A 26,454-nucleotide genomic window follows, 5' to 3' on the forward strand; every position below is an offset into this window, starting at 1 on the left:
AAGGAATTTTAGAGTCATACAGCACAGAAACAGGCTTTTTGGCCCAACCAGCCCATGCTGACCAAGGTCCCCATCTAAGCTAAGTTTACATTATTCCATATTTTGGAATGCCTATAAATCAAAATGCAAAAAGTTGACAAGTTGTCTGAAAAATAGCTTTTATTTTAAGACAGTGATCTGAGATAAACATGCTGACATAGGCTTGTTAGTCTGGAAATGGGTCATTTCAGCAATAGCATGTTGCCTAATACCTTTAATGGATGTGGCATGATTAATTGGATTTTTCAATATTGCCATCATTTGGCAAAATTGGGTATTTTCAGTTAATCAAATGCATGTGTTGTTGATTTCTCTCATAAATTACAATTTAGTTAGAATATACTATATCTTCACAGCACAATTTGCCCCCCCACTAAGATTTTTACCATTTTGTTTCTTCTCAACCATCACTACCACCACCATCCACCCACCCACCCACCCATTGCTAAGTTACTGCACTGACCTAAGTTATTATAGCATCTACAAATGTGATTGGTTATGAGTCAATGAGTGGGTATTACTATATTGAAAGCCCCATTTTTAAAGCAGGCTTTGTATAAAAAATGTATTGCCAACAAATGGATTTTACTGGAGTAAAAATGTAAACTGGTTACTTATTTTCCAAATAGGACCTTGGGGGTGTTTTGATTATTTGTGGGTGTCTTCATAACAAGGAAGCATTGTGTTTCTAGTAAATGAGCTTCAACACTTTCCACAGTAGTTATGTACTGTTTGGAGCATAACATAATAAACAGAAGTCTGAGTAGGTCATTTTGCCATTCAATAAGATCACAGAAAGATCTTCTTTCTTAGCACTACTTTCCTGCACTAACCCATATCTCTTGATTCTCTTCATATCTAAAAATCCATGGACCTCTGTCATGAATATATTCAGTGATTGAGCCTTCATAGCCATTTGAGCATTGATTTCCAAAGATTCACTGACCTCTGAGTGAAGAAATTTCTCCTCCTCTCTGTACTGAATGACCCACCTCTTAGTTTAGTGTGACCACTGATTCCAGACATCCCAGTTAAAAGAAGCATCAACACTGCATCAACCATGTCATGCTCCTTAAGAATTCTGTATGTTTCAGTAAAAATGAGAAGTTTCACATCTCATTCTTCTGAACTTGAGAGCTTGATCTCTCTTCTCGTTCTGTCATTCCAGGTATCAATCTGGTGATCCTGCAGAGCACTCTTGGAGATTCTGCCCCTGGTTCTATGCATCTCACCTACGATAAATATCACACTACATAAAGCCCTGCAAGGTCTCCTGGAAACCTTTTATTTTAATGCTTTTGAGAATATAGGCCCAATGTGTGTAATCTTTTTTGTTGGAAAACCTTGCCTTGATCTCAGGAAGCAATCTGCTTTGTTGTACTTGCCCAATTGCAAATGTATGCTTCCTTCATTAATGGGATCATGCCTATACACAAAATTCTGGGTGTGATCTCATAAGATCCAAAAAAATATTTTATTGTCCTCTTCCAATAAGGGCCTATATGCCATTAACCTTTGTAATTATTGGTGTCAGCTTTAATGATTTGTGTGCAAGAACACTTCCATCCATTTGAACACCAAAATGTTCTAATCTCTCACCATTTCTTCAAAAAAATCATTTTTTTCTATCAAAATGGTATCTTCTCATTTTTCCAGATTTATTCAATTTGTCACGTCCTTGCCCATACACGTAGCCTATCTATTTCCTCTTGTAGCTTATCTGAATCCTCCTCGCAGTCCACATGGATACCCACTCGTGTATCATCAGCAAACTTGGATAGGCTACACATTCTCCTCTCATTCAAATTATTGAGCAAGATTATGACAAGCAATGGCACCCCACCTGTTCATACATACCAACCTGAAAATAACCTGTTTATTCTGACTTTGTTCTTTGTCTGTTAACCATTCCACAGTCTATGCCACTGTCCAAAAGGGATTCATTTGGCTAATTCCTGGGATGAGGGTGTTGCCCTGTCATGAATGGCTAAAGAAATTAGATCTATATTCTTTAGAGTTTTGAAGAATGAGGGGTGATTTTATTAAAACATGAAGGATCATGATAGGGAAGATGTAAAGATGTCTCCACTAATGGGAGAATCTTGAACAAGGAGACATGGTTACAAGATTTAGAGGCGATCATTTAAAATGACGTGTACAGGAGTTTTTTCCTTTCAGAGGGTTATGAATCTCTGGGAGTTTCTATCACAGGGAGTTGTGGAGGCTAAATCATTGGGGATATTTAAAAAGGCAGTAGATACATTTTTGAAAGATGAGAAAATTTAAGGCAATGGAGAACTGATGCAGCAGAGGATATGAGGCCTGTTGTCATACTGAATGGCAGGACCTTGTACCTTTGCTTTGTTTAGATTTAAGATCCTCGTTTTAGATTGAGATAAATCTCTATGTTGAAGTTAGTTAGATGAAAATCACTATTCCTTGAAGATCTCTAAAACAGAAGATAATTAATTAATTAACCCTTTCTCATTGCACAGTGATAAATCTAAAATGGATTGTTTCCTTGTTGGTTCCATCTTTTATTATCAGTCACTATGCAACCACGTTAACCTAATGGCTATAAATTCATCTATTTTGTTGCAAATCCTGCATTCAGACATGGTGTCTTTTGATTTTTCTTTGTTAGTTATTGCTGTTTATGGCAGTCTCTATCCTTCTGAGTATACTCTCGCCTACTGCAATGACATTCCTTTTCAACTCCTTTCCCTCTCACCCCACTTGAATGGCTTGATGCACCATGGTGCTATGGTCAGTCTGCACACTTATGCTACAGTCTTTTCCCTTACCCTAACATGCATGTTGAACCTTGTATCAATTGAGTAAGGGCAAGAGGGGCTCCTCCAGCACTGCATTTGGTGGGAGGGAGGAGGGGGCCCATTTGTCTGAAATACACTCACTTTCTTTTCCCTGACCTCTCAGTGTTGTTCTACTACTTTATCTAAGAGATACAACTACCTCCTAGAGCAAAGTATCCAGGTAGCTCATGCTTTCACTAATGCCTGTCATTGTCAGTCCTGGAGTCTCAACTTCAATATTCTGAGTTGAAATTCAAGATTCATTACAAATATGGTTGGCATCAGTGGTCTCCAGGAACTCCCACATGCTGTTGTTACAGCACAGCATCTGCACTGCCATCCATCCTTGTATGACTTTATTCTGTTTAATTAAGTTTTTTTTATTTAGGTCACTTGGTGAAGCATTTGTTCCTTGACTACTGAATTAAGTTTATGGGTGACTGAAACTCCTAACTCGTGGCTCTGTTTCCTGTATTGCTTTTCAAATTCTGATTTATGTTCTGTGAAACAAATGGGCTTTCAAAGTTTATTTCTGGGCAGTTACAAGCAAGCTCTGCTTTGAGTTTAAAAGGAACTTATTGACGAGGAAAAAAATGTTGTAGGAATCTTACCTTTATAACTTTTGCAAGCAGTCTGTAGATGTTTTATTGTGATTTGTTATTCCATTTTTTCAATGCAGCCTTGCCTTTCCTTTGCATTAATTTGGTCTCAATTATGACTGAAATAATAGAAAGCCATATAATTTCCATAGGCATTGACTACTCTTGCTTTTAAATTCTTCCTCTCATGAGTGTCACTGACTTCCTTTCCGCAACAGTGGTGGCAAAGCATAAGTTACAAATATATTCATTTGAGCGTGGAAAGAGAAACAGACGTAGAAGTGAATTGCTAAGCTCATTTTCACCGCCACTGGTAACATTGTTCTGGGCTGCTGTAAGGTTGGAGTTGTGGCTGCAACTTTCAGAGACCACAACACTGAAATGAGAATAAATTTCTTCATCCAAAGGTTAACCGATCTTTGAAATTCCCTATCCAAGGGGGCTATGGACCCTTAGTCAATGGGTTTAGAAATTGATAGATCATGGAATCAAAGAATAGTAGAAACATAAAACATAGAAATGGGCCCTCAAGGCCCAACACGTCCATGCTGACCATGATGCCTGTCTACATTAAATGCCATTTGCTCACATTAGGCCTGTATCCCTCTACTACTTTTCTATCCAAGTACCTGTCCAAATGCCTTTCAAATGTAATAGTATATGACTCCACTCCCTCCTCTGGCATGTCATTCCAAATATTCACCACCCTCTGTGTGGCAAAATGTATTCCTCAGATCTCCTTTAAATTTCTCCCCTCTTAGAATAAAACTGTGGCCTCTAGTTCTAGACTCTTATGCCCTGGGAAAAAGATTCTGATTATCTGTGCCTCTCATAATTTTGTAAACCTCTATGTGATCACTCCTAGGTTCGAGTGAGAATAAATCCAGCTTGTCCAATCTCTCCTTACATCTACAGCCCTCCACTGCAGACAATATCCTGGTAAATCATTTCTGCACTCTCTATTGCTACCACATCCTTCCTGTATTGTGGAGACCAAAATGTTCACAATCTAACCAATGTTTTCTACAGCTGCAATATGATGTCCCAACTCTTATACTCAATGCCTTGGCCTATGGAGGCAGACAAACCAAAAGCCTTTTTCATAACACTATCCACCTGTGTCACTACCTTTAAGGAGCTATGGACTTGAACCCCAAGATCTCTCTGTGCTTCAATGATATTAAGGTCCCTGCCATTTACTCTATATGTCCTACCAGAATTTGATCTCGTAAAGTGCATTACTTCATACTTGTCTGGTTTAAATTCCATTTGCCACTGCTCTTCCCAGTTTTCCAGCTGATCTTTGTCTCATTGTATCCTTAGACAATCTTTTTTGCTATCAGTAACTCTTTACTAATTTTTGTGTTGTCTGCAAACTTACTAATTATACCCGCTACCTTCTTATCCAAGTCGTATATATTTTTATATATGTCCCAGCACCGATCCCTTAGTACACCACTTGTTGCAGATTTGCAGCAAGTACACTACTTGTTGTGGATTTCAAATCAGAAAAACAGCCGTCCGCCACTAACCTCTATCTCTATCACCCAGCCAATTTTGGATCCAGTTCACCAACACACCTTGGATCCCTTGTGCTTTAATCTTCTGGAATAGCTTACCATGTGGGACCTTGTCAAAAGCCTTAAAGTCCATATAGACAACATCTGCCATCCTGCCTTCATCAGTCTCCTTGCTTTCCTCCTCAAAAAAAAATACTCAAATCAGATTTGTGAGACGTGATCTCCCCTGTACGAAGCCATGCTGACTCCTAATCAGTCCCAGCGTTTCCAGGTGAACATAAATCCCGTCCCTTGGAATCTTCTCCAACAACTTCTCTCCACTACTGTAAGGCTCACAGGCCTGTAGTTTCCTGGCCTGTCCCTACTCCCCTTTTGAACATGGACATAACATTAGCTATCCTGTTGTCTTCTGATACCTTGCTCATGGCTAACGAAGATGCAAAATTCTCTGTCAGAACTCTGGCAGTCTCCTCCCTTGCTCCAATACTGCTAGCACGTCCTCCTTCCAGATACAGGTGTGCTCCAGAATATCAGCATACCCCTTCCCTTAACTCTCCTGCTTTCACTTCCTTCTCTTTGGTGAATGTCGATGAGAAGTATTCATTTCGGATCTTACTCGTATCCCTTGGCTCCATGCATAGATTACCTATCTGGTCCCTGTGAGGATCTGTTCCTTCCACAGCTACCCTCTTGTTTCTAATATACTTGTGAAAGGTTTTCAGATTCGCCTTAATTTTACTTGCCAAGGTCATTTCATGGCCCCTTTGTGCCCTCCTAATTTCTTTATTAATTTTTCTCCCATATCCCCTATAAAACTCAAGTGACTTGTTGGATAACAATTTCCTGTACCTGACATATGCTTCCTTCTTTTCCCTGATCAAACCTTCAATATCCTTGGTTAACCAGGATCCCTAAGTATACCATCTTTGCCTCTTGCTCTTAGAGTGGCATGGTGACTCTGAACTCTTGCTATGTCGCTTTTAAATGCCTCCCATTTGTCAAGTGCTGTCTCCTTCACCACCCCCCCCCCCCCCCCCAACAGTTGCTCCCAATCTATCTTTCCCTGGTCCTGTCTAACACTATTGAAATCCACCTCCTCCCAGATCAGACCCTAACTCGAGGACTAACTTTCATGGGGTATCTTTTTCCATGGTTACCTTGAAGCTTGCCAAACAATGGTCACTGTTGCCAAAGGTTCCCCCACAGACACTTAAGTCACTTGCCTGTCCTTAAGATAAGGTTAAGTGCAGCCCCCTACCTTGAAGGACTGTCCACGTATTGCTTCAGAAAACCCTCTTGAATGCATTTTACCAACTCCTCCTGATCTAAGCCCCTTGCACTGAGGCAATCCCAACCAATACTGAGTAAGTTAAAATCCCCTACTACTGCCACCTATTGTTTTAACACCCTTCTACTTGCATATCTATTCTTCTAATTCCTATGGGAGTCCTATAGTATAACCCCATGTAATTGACTGCCCTTTTCTTATTCCTAACTTCTACCTATGTAGTCTCACTGGCTCAGGATATCCTCCCTGACTATTCCGTAATATGCTGATCAGCAGTCCAACATCCCCTCCTCTTTTGTACAACCCTCTGTCATGCCTGAAACTTCTATACCTTGGAACACTGAGCTGCCAATCCCACCCTTCCCTTAATCACATTTCTGTGATTGTGATTGTATCATAATCCCATGTGCTGATTCATGATCTCAGCTCATCTGTCTTGCCTATGAAGCTCCTTGCATTAAGGGAAATGCAGTAAAGTCTACTGGCCCTCTTATGCACCCCTTCCTGTCTTGGCCAACTCCCACTGGAATGAAAATAATTTTTTTATCCACGTTATTAATCACAAAAACTTGTCAACAATTTAAATATAGAAGGATAAGATTTTTTTGTGTCCAGTGTTCCAAACCAATTTTTTGGTTTTAGGAGTACCATATTGTAATTGTTCCAGCTTTCTGTAATTTCAGATCATTTGCAATGAATGAGAACTATCCCTGTTAATTTTTTTCTTTAAATCTAAGTGCTGCTTGATTTACAGGTAAAAAGGAAGGAAACTGCCTCCACCATGCCTTAAGTGCCATTGTTATCTAGCTGGGAGCATCAGATTCTACTTGTTGTCAGCCAATTTTTGGAACTCTGTACTCTGCTTGATCCTCGGAAAAATATGCATGACAGATCACTTTCCATCTTGCCTTGGGGATGCTGTTTTCTACTTTGAACTGAAAAACAAAATCATTTGTCTGGCTTCTTTTAAATTTTTTAAATCTTCTTTTTGATTTCAGTGGTTATCTCTTTCTACCAAAAATAACGATTTATTTCTCTTTCAGGCTAATATTGGGGGCAAGAATGGAATGGAAATTACTTCAGTATGAAGTAGTTGTGTATTTGTGTGACTTTTTTAAAGATGGCGGGCTTGCCACATTTCCAGTTTGTTTTGAGAGTATATGTTCAATTTGTAGATATATTTTCTGTTTTGGTGGTCACTCAGAGATGCCTCAGAGAGCTGGTTTCTTTCCATGCTTCAATAACAGGTTGCCTTGCCAAGAACATGATGCTGTAAGCTTTTCATGAAATTCATTCAGAGGTTACTCCTGTTAGTGGAAGACTGCTTTTGTGGAACTTGGGATAAGTTTGTCTGTATATCCTTTACTTTTTCTCCAGGAATCAAAGTATGCTTTATTACATGTTTTTTCCCTTGGTGTGATTTAGATCTCAATAAAAGTTTGGTATTTTACAATGCTCAGAATGCAGCAGTTCTTACATTAATTTAGACTCTTACTAGTCAAACTGTTTATTTCCTTCCAAATCTAGTCTGAGGCAGAGGTGCCTCTAATTGCTCTGCAAATCATAACTGAGCCTTTTAGTTCAAAATGGAATTTGTAACTATTTATACTTGGTGTAATTAAACGATACAACTGAAAAGTTGAAGTCCAGTTTTCTCTTTGGATTGTAGCAATAATGTCACAGTGGTCTATACACGGACTCTTATCATTGAATATTTTCTGGAGTATGCTTGTCTTACATGAACATACAAATTAGAAACAGGAATTAGCCACAGAGCTCCTCAAACCTACTCTGCCATTCAGTATGATCGTGTCTGATCTGATTGTAATGTTAACTCCACATTCTTGTCAGTCGTCAGTAACCTTTTAAAGCTCTTGCTTATCAAATATCTATCTACTCTGCCTTAAAGATTTAAAAGGTCTCTGGACCCTCTGAAGAGAAAAAAATGACTCACCTTTGTTTTGAATGGGTGACCCTTTTATTCTTAAACTCTGACCCCAAGTTCTTGATTCCCCACAGAGGCAACATCCTTTCCACATCATCCTGTCACAAACTTTCAGGAACTTGCATTTCCCAGAAGATGTTTACTCTTGGCTCTGATTTGTGTACGTTTCTATATCTTGGGATAGCTGTTTCATGTGTGCAAGTACTTCATGAATCACTTTTTATTTTCTTATGTGCAAAAACAGAACCTGTGTGTTATGGTTACTTTGTGTGAATTTTCTTGAGTCTGATCCCTGCTATCCATATTATTGTGATAATTAATTAACATTAAGATTTGATGAAAGGTGAACTACACTTAAACAAAAATTTAGGATGTGGCCTTTCCATTATGTACATTGGGGCTCTTAATATAAATGGCTATTATTATTCTGCAATATGTCCACGATGAGACAAGCTTGGTTTCCCAGTAGTCTGTAATAAGTTTGTTATTATTGAATTTGGGTAAGTTGCATCTGGATGTGCCTGAATTCATACGTAATGAAAAACCTTGTTTGTTATCCATTGCAAATCAACTGATGACTCAAATCAACACATACTATTAATCAGGTTTTACATAATTTAACCAATATTATTGGATTTTGTGCATACATAGAATATGTACCAGTATCTGTTTGGAAATCCTCTGTTTAGCATTGTTTCAAAACAATTAATCCTTTCAGTACCAGAAATTGATTTGAATTTTCAGAGCATTTCAGGTAATCTCTCTTAATTAAGCCCTCTATCTCAAGATTTTGTTTCTTTTTCTTAAAAATTAATGGGAAAGATTCCAGCTCCAAAGTGCAGATTAGCTACCAAGTGTTTCATTCTTTCCAGTCACAGGAAGCTGAGATTAGGTTGAATTGAAAGAAAATGATTTGATGTTGGTAACAAAGAAACAGTGGAAAGGATGATCAACCAGTGTGACAACATTCTTTCAGCTTGCAATTTTTATCTTGTATTCTCCTTTCCACTGCTGGGCATGTCTCATTTATGTACTTCCTTGCTACCTCCCGCTTCTCTTCTACATGAAATAACAGCTTTCAAAACATCTGCTATATATTTCTGATGCAATTTTCTGTGCAGCTAGTTTATACCAAATGCCTCTTTTTTTAAAACAAGTAGTTACAAGTTGCTGAGTAAAGTCAAGGTTAAGTTTATTGCCATATTTACAAGTACATGTATGCACAGATGCAATAAAAAGCTTACTTGCAGCAGCATCACAGGCACATAGCATCATATAAGCAACATTCACAAGAAAAACATAAATTAAACAAATTATGCACAATTTTTACAAGAAAACAATCAGAACAAAAAAAACAAAGTCCATTTTAGTGCAAAGCGGTCACAGTGTTGCTAAACTCTAGTGATAAGGGTTTTGCAGGTTTGTTCAAGAACTGAATGGTTGAAGGGAAGTAGCTGTTCTTGAACCTGGTGGCGTGGATGAGGTGCGTTCATTGGGAAACAAAGAAACCAATAATGTGTATGAGGCAAAGAAATGAATTGGAAAATGTAGACACTGGCCACAATTATCTGGAGTTTAGTCGTTGAAGCAGTAGGAAGAAAATTTGAATTGGCAGAGAAGTAGAGGCCAAACAAGAAAGTGCAAGTCATTTCGTGACAAGGTTTATAAGTAGAGACATTTTTTGTCTATTTTGAGCAATGACAAACCTTGCAAAGGACTGCGTATCAAATCAGATGTATTCATCTCCTTAGGTTTGTTGCTCTTTTGCATTAAGTTTTATGTTTTTTAAACCAGGTAAACATTTGGTCCCACTTTCCAGTGGGTATGGGCCATCAACATGTCGAGTGTCTGCAGAATCCTCCAATTTGGTGCGAATGCGGAATCAGGCACTGGGGCAGTCAGCTCCTTCTCTAACTGCTGGCATGGTAAGTCCACTCTGCCTTTGAGAGCATCATTGAAAAATAACTTCTGTGCTGGGTTGTACATCTTATGTATTTTTCAAATTTTTTTCTTAAAAATTAAAAACACATCTACTTTAGTTTCAGCCTTATCTCCAGCCACTGGTATTAAAAAAAAATTCTAGTCAACAGAAAAATTTAAACAGATTTAAGAAGAATATGAAACTTTCTCTTGTATGATTCGACTTTGTTGTCCAACATCAAGAACATGTGCAAAACTCTTTTAGAGAGAAGTATTTAAAGGCGATGAACTGAGGAAAATGAATGCCACACCTGAATGAACAAAACAAGAAAGCAAATGGACCTCAAAACAGAAAGAAAAAGCTATTTGGTCCATGAACACAATTTCCTTACCTTCCTAAGCAACTGTATTGGTATTGGTTTATTATTGTCACTTGTACTGAGGTACAGTGAAAAACTTGTCTTGCATACCGATCGTACAGATCAATTCATTACACAGCGCAGTTACATTGGGTTAGTACAGAGTGCATTGATGTAGTACAGGTAAAAACAATAACAGTACAGAGTAAAGTGTCACAGCTACAGAGAAAATGCAGTGCGATAAGGTGCAAGGTCACAACAAGGTAGATCTTGAGGTCAGATTCCATCTTATCGCATAAGGGAACCATTCAATAGTCTTATCACAGTGGGGTAGAAGCTGTCCTTAAGTCTGGAGGTATGTGCCTTCAGGCTCCTGTATCTTCTACCCGATGGAAGAGGAGAGAAGAGAGAATGACCTAGGTGGGTGGGGTCTTTGATTATGCTGGCTGCTTTACCAAGACAGCGAGAGGTAAAGACAGAGTCCAAGGAGGGGAGGCTGGTGTCCGTGATGTGCTGGGCTGTATCCACGACTCTGCAGTTTCTTGCAGTCCTGGGCAGAGCAGTTGCCGTACCAAGCCGTGATACATCCAGATAGGATGCTTTCTATGGTGCATCTATAAAAGTTGGTGAAAGTCAAAGGGGACAAACCGAATTTCTTTAGCCTCCTGAGGAAGTAGAGGTGCTGGTGAGCTTTCTTGGCCGTGGCATCTACGTGATTTGGTCAAGACAGGCTGTTGGTGAAGTTCACTCCTAGGAACTTGAAGCTCTCGACCTCAGCACCATTGATGTAGAGAGGTGCATGTCCACCGCCCCCTTTCCTGAAGTCAATGACCTGTTCTTTCATTTTGTTTGATTTGAGGGAAAGGTTGTTGTCATGACACCATTCCACTAAGCTCCCTATCTCCTTCCTGTACTCCGACTCATTGCTGTTTGAGATACAGCCTACAACAGTGGTATCATCTGCAAACTTGTAGATGGAGTTAGAGCAGAATCTGGCCACAGAGTCATGAGGGTATAGGGACTAGAGTAGAGGGCTGAGGACGCAGCCTTGTGGGGCACCGGTGTTGAGAATAATCGTGCCGGACGTATTGCTGCCTATCCTCACTGCCTTGCTATTTGCTACTGCTTAGGTAAGTAACTGATCTGACCAGGGTCCATTATTTATATAAAAAAATTGAAATTGCACAATTACTTTGATGCAGTAATTCACTGACTCCATTTATAATGTGGATGGATTTAAGAATAGTTGCACACTTGCAAGATTTTAATGTTTGCACTTGCTAAAAAGTTGCACGTAACTTTTGCTGGGACTTTGCTTCAAATTGGCAGGTTATTTCATAATGGTGAGTTAAGTGTAAAACTACCCTGGGTTAAAGCACTATGAATCAAGATGTCTGACTTGATACAGTTGATATTCTTGGCAATTGTTTCATTTTGTTGCATCGGCTCTCTGCCATACAGGAAGACCCAAAACCAAAGGGAGTGTGGTGACATTAACACTGAATTGAAAGGTCATGGCATATTAGGTATATTTCTCTCATGTCTTAAGATCAGCTTATGTTTGCTGCCATGGAAAATAGACCTGCCGTGGACATTTGCTTGAAACGTGATGAATTCTCTTTGTCTGCTTTAAGAAGAGCTCCCCAACAATTATATGTGGTTCCTTCTAGCATGTGAATTAGGATCAAGAGTAGGCCACTCAGCCCTTCAAGCCTGCTGTGCCATTTAATGTAGTGCAGATGAGATTGGTACCTAAATTTTCCATTCTCATCTTCCTGCAATATCAAGTATCTATCTCAATTTAAAAAATATTCATAGACTCTGCTTCTACTGTTGTTTGACGAAGAGAACTTTTGACCTTTGATTAAAAAATTTCAATTCATCTCTAGGTTGAATAATTGGCTACTTATTTTTAGTTTAAGATTTTTCCCACAAGAGGAAACTTTATTTCCATATCCATCCTGTTCTTTATTTAATTTTTGTAATACCGTGTTGAAATATGAAATAAAACTGCCACCTTGTGGTTATAAAAAAGTTGTGCTGAAAAATAATGAGAAGCTGACTATTGGAAGAATATAGGTTACCTTTTCAAGTTGTTGGAATTGTTATTTTTACTGTTTAATACTCAAAGTTGTTCCAAAACATCTTTTTATTATTTGGAATGAAAATGTTATTTGATCTCTAAATGACTTTTGTTATTTTTTTAATCACTATAGACATTCTTGAAGTGACCAGATAGAGCAGCATTAGATGTTCCAATTTGTATTAAGATGGGAGCATTAAACCTTTCGTCATGAATTAAGTCTGATTTTGTTGCAAAATTGGGTGTTTGATATTTTATCAAAAATGATTAACATCTTTCTGGTATTCTATTGTGTTACTGTGGATATTTTGGGAGGAGTTTCCTTGTGGAAGTATGTCGTCCTCAAAGTGATTGGAGTTTCACTGTGAAATGTTTGAGTGAAATGGTTTCTGTTAAATTTTCAACTTTACAAAGTTGTATTTCAAATTATTTGAGTAATACAGCTCAGTTTTCCTCTTGGAAATGGTTAAACATTGATCATCAGACTTAGCTTATCTTATTCAAAATTCTATTTGCTTCAGGGGTCATAATCAGCCTTGGTTGATGTGATTTGCAGTTTTAAGATTTTTGTAATACCAATTATGTACTTTGAATTGTATGGTTGTTCACTAAATGTTCATTTGACTGTCTCATCCAATCCCTTGTGTACTAGTTTCCAGTCAAAAGACATTTGGGCAATTTGTAACCCTCTAAGAGGGGGAAAAAATCACCTTACTTCTGTCTTAAATGGGCAACCTCTTATTTTTGTTTAAAACAGTGACATTTGGCTCTAGATTCCCTGCACAAGCAGAAACATCCTCTTCAGTCTGTCAAGACTTTCAGGATCCTTTGTTTCAATTAAGTTACCTTTCATTCTTATAAACTCCAGCAGATAGATGTCCTGATGCTAAAGGTAGTTTTGACCTGCATTTCTATCTGTTGGTTGTGAGAGTTTTTTTAAAATTTTATTTACAGTGTGGTAACAAGCCCTTCCGGCCCAACGAGTCCGGGCCGTGCATTTTAAACCCAAATTAACCTACCCGTACGTCTTTTTCCAATGTGGGAGGAAACCGGAGCACCCGGAGGAAACCCACGCAGACACGGGAGAACATACAAACTCCTTACAGACAGTGGCGGGAATCGAACCCCGATCGCTGGTGCTGTAATAGCGTTGCGCTTACCGCTACGCTAACATTAGAAGCCAGTTTACCAAATAGCTCCTTAATGAGGAAAAAAAATTGGTATTGGTATTGCAATGATTTGTCATTTTGTATTCTAGAGGACATTTTGAATGGCCTGAACCAATTGAGAATTTAAAAATTACTATTGGAATGATATTTCTGACTGCTTTCTGGCATTTCCAACAGAAGCTGCTGTTTTAGGACTGGTAAAGACATGATGAGGGATAGCAATTTGAAACTTGAATACAAGATTGTCAATCTTAAAATAGGTCTTGGGTGATTTAATGACAAGAACTCAAAGAATCCCACTTTCTAAATGCTAATAAGTTTGTCAAATAAGCGTGGAATGCTTTGAAGCATCAAGTGGATTTAACTGTGAACTGAGAGACCATCATGTTTACACAGAGCTGCAGCATGATAAGCTGATTGCTGATGCATGTACTGAGGAAGTGTTGCCAGGCTTGGTAATTGAGTGTTTGCCTGACTGCATTTCCACAAGCAAGACCAGACTTGCATGATAAACCTGCACAAAAGAGAGAAGTAAGCTGTGGCAAAAGAGGTTGTTTTTGTTTTGTGCTAACCAAACGGGTTCAGACAAATTGAAATTTCTCATGATTGGGAAAGCATATAATTTCTTTAAAAGATATTAAAAACATTTTCAACTGATTGTCAAAGCAGAGCTAATCTTAAAATACAGTTTTCTGCAAGTGGCAGCAGTCTTGCAGTGCAAGGATGAGAAAACAGTGACGGAAAGCAGTGCTTCTGATATTGACACTTAATAGAATGTGGTCAAACTTGCATATATGAACTCTACTTTCAGCACATCTATCATTGAGTCCTGGACAAGTGTCATTCATAGCTTGAAGTGTGAATTATTTTCTCCATATGTTGATATGTATTTTAGATTTCACTGAAGAAACTCATGTTATGAAAAAACGGAACGTCTGTATCAAACTGAGAGACTTCAGTTAAACCAAGAGCTAAAAACAAACTGCTGGCAGAACTCAGCATGTCAAGCAGCATCCGAGGTGACAAAGAAATCGTCGAAGTTCTGGGTGAAGACGCTGCATCAGGCCAAGTGCAGGATCTTGACCTAAAACATCAACTATCCCTTTGCCCCTACAGATGCTGCTCGACATGCTGAGTTCTGCCAGCAGTTTGTTTTTTGCTCCAGCATCCAACATATGCAGTCTCTTGTGTGTCCTCAGTACACCAAGAGTTTTCTCTTGCATGAGTTCAGAAAAATGCTTGATAACATGGACTTGTGTGTAGTGCAGGTACCCAAAACCAAAGGTGCTGCCAGAGGTGGTAGCATCTTTGGTTTTGGGTACCTGATTAAATGGTGACATCAGAAGATGGGTGAGTATATTTACTTTACCACCCATTATGTATGAAGGGAGGACAACATTAAAGAAGCAGAAGTAAGTAAGCTGCATTGAAAGAAAAGAATGAGTCTGGGGATTAAGTGTTCGGGTGGTGAAGTGTTGTTTCCTAGGGTAAATCAGAAAATAGAACTGTCCCTTGGCACAAGGCATTTTTAAGGCTAAGCATAAAGATCTACTAGTCCTTTGGGTAAACCAGACAATGTGTGAACAATTGTAGGATTAAACAGCAAGAAATCTACTTTGCTAATTGATGGCCTATTTGGAATAAATTTCCATATATAGTGAAACAATAATCCAGGATTTTGGTACTGGACTGACAGATTTTCTGAATGATTGGATGTTATTTCTATTAACACCCCACTGCACTTTTATTTCACTCTTTTTAGATGTTGCATAGTATTATAATAAACTTGCACTGATCCAGATAAATGGAAAGGGAGTGGGGGAACTGTGAGTCCCAGCAAGTAGAAAGGAAGCAGAACAAACATCACTTGGAGAGCCAGATGTGAAAACATTCTGACTTCTGAATAGTCAGATAGCAGATTATTGGAGTTTTACTGTATCATGACCAATGGAGATCTTGATTGAGGATCTAAGGGGTCACTTGCCAAATTTTTGGTTGATAAAGTCAAGAAACTGTTAAGTAAGTTGCTAAGTGTATCTGTTATCCCACATAAGGTTCGAACAAATATAAGAAATTGTGGGAAAGATAGTTTAAAAAAAAGGGGAGGAGAAAGGAGTACTAACCTTGTTAAGGTACTAGTTGGGAATGTGTCATTTTGGGAGATACAAGATAGAATTCCCACGTCAGGGAAAAGGAATAGCAAAAGATAATGGACCAAGGACCCTCTCTACCTTTACTAATAGAGTAGTGGCAGTATCTACCTGGTGACTGTTTTCTCAGAGTCATCCTGCAAAGGTGAATGGGGGATAGGGGAGAGAGACTAAGAGGATGAAGTTGCAAGGCATGGTCATAATGATGACTTCTGAAGGTATGAGGCCTTCTTTGGGTTTTATTACCAGAATCTGCCTGACAAGAACTCATTGTCTTGTGGAGTACACTAAATCCTCATTAGCCATTGACTTGCTATCCACGGATCTGTGTAATTTAAGTTTGGCTGTGTATTGCTAGGTGTGTTGGTAAAGAAAATGCATTCTTCTGAAGCCCTCTCTGTGGAGTCCGGTGAAGCCTGTTTGAGGAGAGATGGATTGCATTCAGTATCTTGTGCTGACAAGTAGTGAAGTGTCAATTGACCATGTGTGGCCAGGGACAGGGACACTAGGAGGTCAGAAACATACATGTTTGGGGCTGGAGTTGGGGTCTGGAGTGTGGCCTGCATGTGCAGCTGCAGCCAGGGCTGGGAACAGGAATGTGGATGCCTTTCAGTCTGAGCCAGGATCCAGAGTGTTTGTATGATTCTGCTTCTTTTGAGAATGTTGAAATGGACAAGCTGAAACTTGCATAGAAATTGTTATATCCACTGAGGGGTTGACTGCTGTATGTCAATTGCAGCCTTGGGTCACTGCCACTGGTTGTAGAGGTATTTGTTTTTTGTCATCTATGGGAAGTCCATGCCCACATCCCTTGCTACTAACAAGAACTTAGTGTATTGCATCTTCCCCGACTGTTTATGCACTTATAGAATTCTCAAGCAAGCTTGCAGTTCCCAAATGTGTATCTCTTCAGCTTCCTTCTTGATGTGTTAATGGACTCGATGAGTACTGAATTTTCCACATGGGGAAAGGAAAATGCTTCTAATCTCCAGTCATGCCTGAGAATTGTTACTTTTGAATTGTATACTCTCGGTTTGTGTTCTCAAGGCAAATTGTCTGCTTTCATCTACATTTTTTATGTATTAAAATGGAATGGTTAGATTATTCACCTATTACTGTTTACACTTCATCTTTGAATTTGTATGAATAGCAAACTTTACTTGATAGATGGGAGTGTGAAGTGTGGGCATTATACTTACAAATTACAAAAGAATTAGAAGGGCAAGGATTAATTATTCAAAATGGTACAATAATATATGATAATTAAATGACTTAATATTCAAATTTCTTATTGGTACAAAATATTCTGAATATATAATTTTTAGTGACCTATTTTAAAACAATATTTTCGTATTTTAAAATCAATTTTAATAATTAAATGTATCAAGCAGTAGTTTTTGCTTTTCCAGATACTTGTTATATTTTGGTGAAGTTTGTGTGCTGAAGTTGATGATGTATGGATCTGGCTGTTTACAGTCAATGCACATACAGCAGATATATGTTACATTTTAACATATTGGGTAACTGTTCAGACTAATGTGAAAATGAGAAAGAAATAATTGCTAATCTCTCAACCTTTTGCGTTGCATGCTATTTGTTAAATAGTGGCAATCAGCCACAAGATTTCTGCTGTTCTCTAGCAAGCCACCAGGAGATGTGGAAGAGCAAAATGGCTGGCATTATTTGTGAACATGTTGAAGTTGCCTCTTTGCTACCACTTTGTAGCCACACACATCAGTTACAACTAACTGGAAAATTGCAGCAGTAACTGTTCTCAGCTTTATGTGGCAGATTTATCAAAACATAATTGGTATTCCATTCTGAATAGTAACAAAACATGTCTACGTTCACAATGCAATAAATTGTATGAATAATGGTTTTGTTACTAACATTAAACTAGTGACAGCTTTCTTTTGCTTGACATTTTCCTGCAGTTTATGAAGAGTAATGACTAATTATTGGTACATTGTAGAGTTCAAGCTTGCTTGATATTCACTAGCAAGAATAAAAATGACAGCTGGTATTACAATTGGATACACAGAAGCCCTTGGGCAAGAAAAATTTATCAGCTTGGTTTCATGTCTTTAGTAGTTATTCAGGGACCTCCTGCTAGAAAGTTCACATAGAGCTGATGGCAGGACCTTGTTTTGCCACAGTGCTTTTTGTGTTAAAATAACCTGCTAGTACACACGGATAATGCTGAAGATAAAAAATGATGACTTGGGTGAGAGTATCTTTGGAACTATACTCTGTGAAGAGTTAGTCCTTCAAAGATTGTGATATTGGTGTTGAAAAAATAAAGTTGGTAAAATTAATAAATTATGAACTGGTAACATAGAAAAATCTATTTCCAATGGAACTCAAATTATCTATTTATTCATTTATTTATATGTATTCAAATATGTATTATAAAATAGGTATTTATTTTGAATTTATGCAGAGATGATATTGAGCCTTCAAATAGTTAACATGAGATATATTTTTTTCCTTCAACTTTTCAGCCAGAATTTTGGCTCAAGTTGTCCTTCCTCCTTGTAAACTGAAACACGATTAGCAAGAGAGTATTGATGAAATGTCAACATGTCATGTGGCTTTAATAAAAGGGAACTCACAGTTGTATGCTTTAGAGTCAGCTTCCTCCGGTGAAGGAAATATAATACTGCAGATATAATATAAATGTAATACTGCCATGAATTCCAAAGACATCAGTTGCAAACAAATGACATGTAGTAACAACAGTAGACTCTGAATGACAGCTTAGAATGTTTGTAGACTTGACCGAAATTTATGATGATTAATATAGATTTGCTTACCATCATCAAAAAGAGCATAAAAATTTATATAGCATATTTAACATAGGAAAACATTCCGAGGCAATTCACAGGAGGGTCATCAATCTAACACTGATCCATTGGAGGTACAAGGAGCGTCTTAAGAGAGAGAGGGAAGCAGAGATGTTTCTGGAGTTCTTATTTTATCATGCTGACATAGAGTTTTGAATATGCCATAGGTTACCTGTGCAAGCAGAGCACTTCCACATGCATCCCTTCCTCCTTCCTCCTTCCCTCCCCTGTTGTAAATGTAGATCTGAGGCAAGGTGCAGCACGGAATGATTGAGAAAATATTGGGATGAGAGTGCAGCTTTGCTTGATGTCAGTTTGGCTGAGACTGGATTATTTGTGGGGTTATTGAATAAGATTGTGCTCTGCATGCCATAATGTTTTGGACATAATCACTGCCAGCTATGAATTTTGCAAAGGATGCACCATAGTCCCTTATTGATTGATGGAGTTAAGGGCTACTGTATGGTGAAGACACACAGAGAATATTGTGCCCTTGTGCAACCATATGGACAGAATCCATTCTGTGATTCTTGGAGCAGGTTGTAGCCCACTGAGAGGAGACAGTTGAGAAAGGTTGCTGCTGTGGGATAAATTGGAAATTATTTGTCTCCATCCAAAACTAAGTCCATCCCCAAACATTGAACTGCAGTAAGCAGATGACACTTGAATGTGCACTTGGTTTCCAGGCCAAGTTCAAAGTCATTTTCATTGTCATTGTTGACTTGTTCACTGAAGCATGTGAGAGAATGAGCCTAAGACTTCCACAAAACAAAGATCCTTTTTCCAACTTGCTCCTACTATAAAATACTGCCCTTTCAGGACCATCCGTCTCAGGACCCTGGGAAATATAGGCCACTTTCTTTATTTTGGGAGCTACCTCTCATTGATGGTAGGCATTGATGAAGAAATTTGCTACCTTTTTCATGTAGCAGGACAGCTTTTTGGACATCTAAGGAAGAGAGTTTGTAGATCAACATTTCAAACCAGGCTAAAAGTCATGGTCAACCAGACAGTAATAAACCTTGCCATCATGTATGCTTCTGAGACCACTTTACAGCAGGCCCCTCAGAGCAGTAGCAAGTTACCACCAACCCAGTCTCTGCAAAACCTCCAGATTCACTGGCTGTGTGGCAGGAATAGTGAACCAATTTCAGCATTTTCTTGAAGTATAGAGGTGCTGATTACATTCTTTCAGCTCTGATGGTCAGACAGCATTGTTCCTATGCCTGACACCAGACTCCAAAAACAGGCATTGTAATCCAAATTCTGTCACAAGAAAAGATTAGTAAGTAGATAGAGGATAGAAATGGATGTTTTCAAAGCCTTCTGGAAAAAGTGTAACACTGGTCTCAACAGCGACCTCAGAACCACAAAACCAGAGCGGAAACAAGACATCCTCTGAGGGATTGCCTAAGAAGAAAAGAATTTGAGGGAATAACGCTTGTCACTCGAGAAATTTTGAATACAAATTCATCAACTCTTAATGTGATTTTATTGTCTTTTCTGTAGATTGGATTCTGAAGGTTACTACATTTTATTTTTGGAGACTGGTGACAAAGGTGCAGGCATCAAGGTGTCAGCCTCTGGATGACAGAACAGCATTTATGCCAGGGCTGGCTTATGTACTTCTGGTTTGGAGTGGAACCTGCAAGAAAATTCCTCAATAAAAATTCTTAGGTCATTTAATGAGAATAATTGAATAAAGCTCATTAACCCTGGTATATTTAGAGCTGTAGGCTGTCATATCTTTTGAAAATGAGTTGAAGACTAAGTCATGCTATATCGGGTGAGTCTGTGAAAACTTTCAATATAATGATTTTAGATAAACTAATTAAAGGCCATTATTGCCATGGGATACTTACCCCCATTTTGTATATTTTGGTTATTATTGACTGTTCTTACTGAAAACCAATTTTTTTTTGCAGCCTATTTGAACATTTTGTCTGTCAAGAGTTTGAAGGATTTTGATTAATGGCTTCTGCTGGGTTTTGCTTCCCAGCTTGGATTAATTATTAAAGCTATTCAGTAGAGTAGAATCCCAAGCTCACGTATGTCAGCCTTTTGATCAATTAGTTACACTGATCTAAACTCAAAGTACACAAAAAATTCAGAACTTTTAAATCTGTTAAAGTGTAGAAACTTTTGACCTGCATTTTTCTCATTCAAATGTGGTGTGTATAATGTGCTGTTAAACATTTTTAATGCACAATTTGTGAGCATTTTTATTTATCCAGAAATATATGAATACAGGAAATTAATGATCGTAAGTGGAATAGATAATTCAGTAGTCAGTGACGCATTGTAAAATATAATGTGAAATTTTAATTCAAGTATATTATTCATATTGCAGTGGGGCTTTGGTTTTGATACCTTGACCGAAGACAGCACTTCTAAGGAATTACTTCACTGTACTGTGAGCATGGATGATGTGTTCAAATCTTTAAAGTTCATTGTACTTCTGCAAAGTTTATACCTTGACTTGTCCCATTTGGTTTGCATGTTCTCAAGTAATGCTTTTGGATCTTTGTTATGCTACTTAAAGAAGTAGCAGAAGAGGTTTAATTTTGCTGCATTACACTTTGCATTAGCATAACCTATGAAAAGATATACAAATTATAAAAGTGGAGAGAAAAGTTTCCATGACGCTATATGAAGAAAAGCAAGCTGCTGACATTGCCATGTCAGATTATTCCTCAAACCAGCATCATTAAAACATACTATGTAGTCATGTATCTCCTTGTTTTGGGCATACCTATAATTGCCATATTTTTAACCACAGAGATCTTGCTGTGATTGTTTATCATGTATCGCAAGTATTTTGGATGTTAAAAGAATTGGTTAGGATATTGAGTTTATGAAATGCAATACCTATATATTTTTCCTTTTACCTCTTACAATGGACTTATAACAATTGTTTAACTAATTACATGTTAGGCTATGTTGATTTCTTTATTGGGTATTGACACTGCTTAATTAGTTTGTAAAGTAAATACTGCATTATATTTTTTTGCTGTATAGACAGAATGTCAGAATAGCCTTGTTCTTGGTGGAAATCCATGGGGATTTTATTTGTTCACTTGAAATGTAGTGGGGCTTTGGTTTAATACCTTGTCTGAAGGTCAGCACCTTCGAGGGAGCACTGCACTCAATTGTTGTCTGGATGATGTGCTCAAACCTTTTAGAATGTGACTTCAATCTCACCCCTCACACTTGAGAGTGTAACCACTGAGCCCAGTTTTAAGTGTTAATGCTTTTGCTTCCCAAATTCTTGATTTTTTTTTATTGCCATTCATTGCAAATTAAATGCATGCAAATTGTTGAACTTGGCTTTTTTCAGTTGATTATTTTGATTCTAGTCTGAGTGAGTCCAAATATTAAACATATGAACCTACAAATTAGGAGCATGAGCAGAAATAGACCACTTGGCTCCGAAGCCTGTTCTGCCATTTTCATTGGATCAGTAGTAAATCTTCTTTGAGCTGCATCCAATGCATTAACATCCTTCCTTAAACAAAGACACCAGTACTCTGCACAGTACTCCAGATCCAGTCTTGCCAATGGCCTCAGCTTTACTCTCCTGCCTGTTTCCTGTAATGTTTGACTCTCCTAACTGAAAAACTATCTCTGCCTTTGGTGTATATTAGTAATAATGACAACAAAATTATCAGATTGTTGTACAGGACCAACTAATTCTCTAATGTACTTGAGGAAAGAAAGTCTTCCATCCTTGGTTTGCCAACATGTGACCAGACCCTCAGCAATGTTGTTGAGTCTTCTTTCTGAAGTGGCCTAGCAAGTCACTCAGCTTTGCTAGAACCATTGCATTAAAGCAGAAAGAGAATAAAATTAGATGGATCACCTGACATTGACCTAAGCACTGGATTTTGTACAAGGCAAAGTCACTTAGTCAGGTTGACCTTGCAGAGTCTCCTCATGAATGTCTGGGCACTGGTGACTAAACTGTGAGAACCATTCCACAGCAATAGCCAGACATAATTATGCTCACAGAATCCAACCAAAAAGACAATGTGTTAGACCATTCTATCACAATCCCTAGGTATGTCTTATCTTGCCAGCAGGACAGACCCACTTGAAGTGGGGTGAAAACAGTATACAAGCAGGAAGGAGTAGACCCATGAGTCCTCAATATTGATTCCAGAGCCTCTACTTCCTCAGGAGGCTAAAGAAATTTGGCATGTCCCTGCTGACCCTCATCAAGTTTTATAGGTGCACCATAGAAAACATCCTATCCAGATGCATCATGACTTGGTACGGCAACTGCTCTGCCCTTTCTGCAAGAAACTGCAGAGATTTGTGGACACAGCTCAGCACATCACAGAAACCGGCCTCCCCTCCCGCTGCCTCGGTAAAGCAGCCAACGTAATCAAAGACCCTGCCCACCCTGGTCATTCTCTCATCTCACCACTCCCATCAGGCAGAAGATACATAAGCCTGAAAGCATGTACCACCAGGCTCAAGGATAGCTTCTGTCCCGCTGTTATAAGACTATTGAATGGTCCCCTAGACTCTTGACCTCACAATCTACCTCGTCATGGCCTTGCACCTTATTGTCTGCCTGCACTGCACTTTCTCTGTAACTGTAACACTTTATTCTGCATTCTTTTATTTTGTGCTATCTCAATGTACTGATGTGATTAAATAATCTGTATGGGTGGCATGCAAAACAAAGTTTTTCATTGTACCTTGGTACATGTGACAATAATAAACCAATTTACCAATTTAGATTCCATGGATTCATGGGGTCAGATCAAAGATGGGGAATGTAAACTCCCTCCTGATTACCACCTATCATTCTCCCTCGTTGATGAATTAGTGTTTCACCATGTGGAACATTCTGTGGCAGAAGCATAGAAAGTAGGAAAAACTGAATGTGCACTGGGTGAGGAAGCATCAATGTCCATTACTAAGATCGGCTTGGTAGCATCATCACTGACTGAGCTGATGGAGTCACTGAGTTATTCAGCATGGAATCAGGCCCTTTGGCCCAACTCCACCATGCTGACCAAGGTGCCTAACTGAGCTGGTCCCATTTGCCTGCATTTGACCTATATCCTTCTAAACCTTTCCTATCCATGTAGCTGTCCAAATGTTTTTTTAAATTTTGTAATTGTACCTGCCTCTCCCACCTCCTCTAACAGTTCATTCCATATACCCACCACCCTCTTTGTGCAAAAATTTGCTTCTCAGGTCCTCTTTAACTCTTTCCTCTCTCACCTTAAACCTATGCCCTCCAGTTTTAGACTCCCCTAACCTGTGAAAAAGACTGTAACCATCTACCTTATCTGTGCCTCTTGTGGTTTTAACCTCTATTAAGTCATCCATCAGCCTCCTTTGCTTCAAGGAAAACAGCCTGAACCTTTTCTTATAACTAAAGCCTTCCAGTTCTGGCAACATCCTTGTGAATCTTTTCTGCACCTTCTCTAGCTTTAATCACAATGTGACCAGAACTAAACACAATACTCCAGGTGCGGTCTCACTAACAGCAACCTATTATAGTTGTGTATGTCCATGATAGCTTTGGTTGAAGTCCTTATGGTTACAAAAATTCCTGATAAAGATGGGACTGAAAGGTTACTGAGTATAGGTTGGAATGTTGTTTTGAGCTAACGATCAAATGAGCCACTATCTTGTTAAATATTGGAGCATGCTTGAGGGACTGAGTAGCCTATTCCTGCTCCTAATTTGTATGTTTCTATGTACTCCAACAGTATCTTCCAAACTCATGAGCTCTACTACCAAAAAGGACATGAGCAGCATATGTATGGAAGTGTCTCCACTTGCGTATTCCTCTCCAATCTGGACATGTTGAGATTAAAAAATGTTACACTTTCATTGTTGCACAAAGCTTGGAGAATTTAACCAGATAGCATTACAGGAATATCTGTTCATTAGAACGACAACCATATTTCAATGAGGTGGCTCACTACCACCTTCTCAAGAGCAATCTGCCTTTCTGGTAAGGCCCATGAATAAATAAACATTTCCAAAGATTCAGGAGATTTTTTTTCCTCATCTCTCCATGTGGGGTAATATCTTTTCAGTATCTACCTTGTCAACACCCACCCCTCTTCCCCTCCCTTCCCCAACCCCTGCCAAGAATCGTCTATGTTTTAAAAACACCATCTCCATTCTTGTAAACTTCAACTGGGTATCGGCCCAGCCTGCTCAATCCTTTCATCCCATTTGTCAACCTAGTAAAACTTCCCTGAACTACTTCCAGTTCAAGTATATCCCTCCTTAAATAAGGTGACCAAAATAATACCTGGTGAGACCACACACAGAATACCAACATGAGCATGGCTGTAGCTACTTATATATTCAATTCCCTTTGTAATAATTGAGAAGCTATTTTTAGTAAATTTCAAATGGGAAGCTGTTCTTGCTGCAACTTAAGATAGGAGAGATTGGACTCCTATTTATTTATATCAAGGGTCTATGCACTTTGCATTCTTTTGTACAGAGCCAGGCTGTTTAAGTGAGGTTTTAATGCAAAAACAACCACATACAAAAGAAAAATCTCTGAAAGTTGATAAATGTTATCATTATGTTATGTCCTGTTATTGAGAGCATGTTAATTCAGCCAAACCCAGTGCTTGTCTCAAAATGTTATTTTTTTCATTGCAATCTGATATTTTTGTGCTTGATTACATTATCAGCTTGGGGACTAATAGAGAAATAGAAAAGAGAAAATGAAACATGAGGAAAGATGGGTGGCAGGGTAAAAGCTGAGAGGGTGTGATTTTTGGATTAAAGGATGTGAATGGTATTGAATTGTGCATGCAAATCAGTGAAAACATTCGATGAATAATTTTCAGACCATATCTACTCAGTGGCTTCATCCTTCAAAGAAACTTCTTACAATAGAAGCAGACTTTTTATAGAGCATAAATATGGATGTGTTCCAGTAAGAACAACTATTTGGAAATGAAACTTGGATTTGATGCCTGTTATTCAAGTGCTAACTTCAATCTAGCTGCAATTTCATTGCACGCTGGCAGAAAAGATACATGACAAATATCACATTGGAGTGTCAGTTCAACAGTCACATTTGATTGGAAAGTTTCTTTTTTTTTCTAGTTGAAAATTTATGTGAATAATTTAGATAAAGGAAGAAAATTCTGTTTAATGGCACAATACTTAAACGGAATCACTAACAAACTGAATATTTAAGAATTATTTAACAATTTAACATTATTGCTTTGTTTTATAAACTAGTTAAGTAACGCTTTTGTTTTTTCAAACTCAGTTGCATTTGAACTGTAATTTGATGCTCTCTGAGAACTGATAGCTTTGGGTGCACTGACATTGAATTTTGTATACTTCACTTAAAAAGCAAAGAATATCCTTTTGTCAGGGAACAAATGATAACGCAAGTAGGTGGCGAGATTAGTAAATTTGCAGATGACACTGAAATTGGTGGTGTGGTGAACAGTAAAGAAGGTTGTCTAAGGTTACAGCAGGATCTAGGTCAACTGGAAAAATAGGCAAAGGAATGGCAGATGGAATTTAACTGGGACAAGTGTGGTGATGCATTTTGGGAAGTTAAACCAGGGCAGGACGTACACAGTGAATGGCAGGGCCTTGGGGAGTGTTGGAGAACAGAGAAACCTAGGGATACAAGTCCATAGTTCCTACAAAGTGGCAACACTGATAAACAAAGTGGTGAAGAAGGCACATGGCATGCTTTCCTTCATCAGAGCAGGCA

General features: G+C 38.5%; 1 protein-coding gene across 1 annotated transcript in view; it reads left to right on the top strand.

Annotated features, from left to right (window-relative positions):
* The window catches only part of mast2 (microtubule associated serine/threonine kinase 2), a 306,466-nt gene that overhangs the window by 31,893 nt on the left and 248,119 nt on the right, over positions 1-26,454 (top strand). Inside the window, 1 exon segment of the mRNA XM_052013169.1 lies at positions 9,999-10,129. Coding sequence (XP_051869129.1) covers positions 9,999-10,129 — 131 coding nt within the window.

Source organism: Pristis pectinata, chromosome 3 (assembly GCF_009764475.1).
Source record: "Pristis pectinata isolate sPriPec2 chromosome 3, sPriPec2.1.pri, whole genome shotgun sequence".
NCBI classification, from domain to species: domain Eukaryota; kingdom Metazoa; phylum Chordata; class Chondrichthyes; order Rhinopristiformes; family Pristidae; genus Pristis; species Pristis pectinata.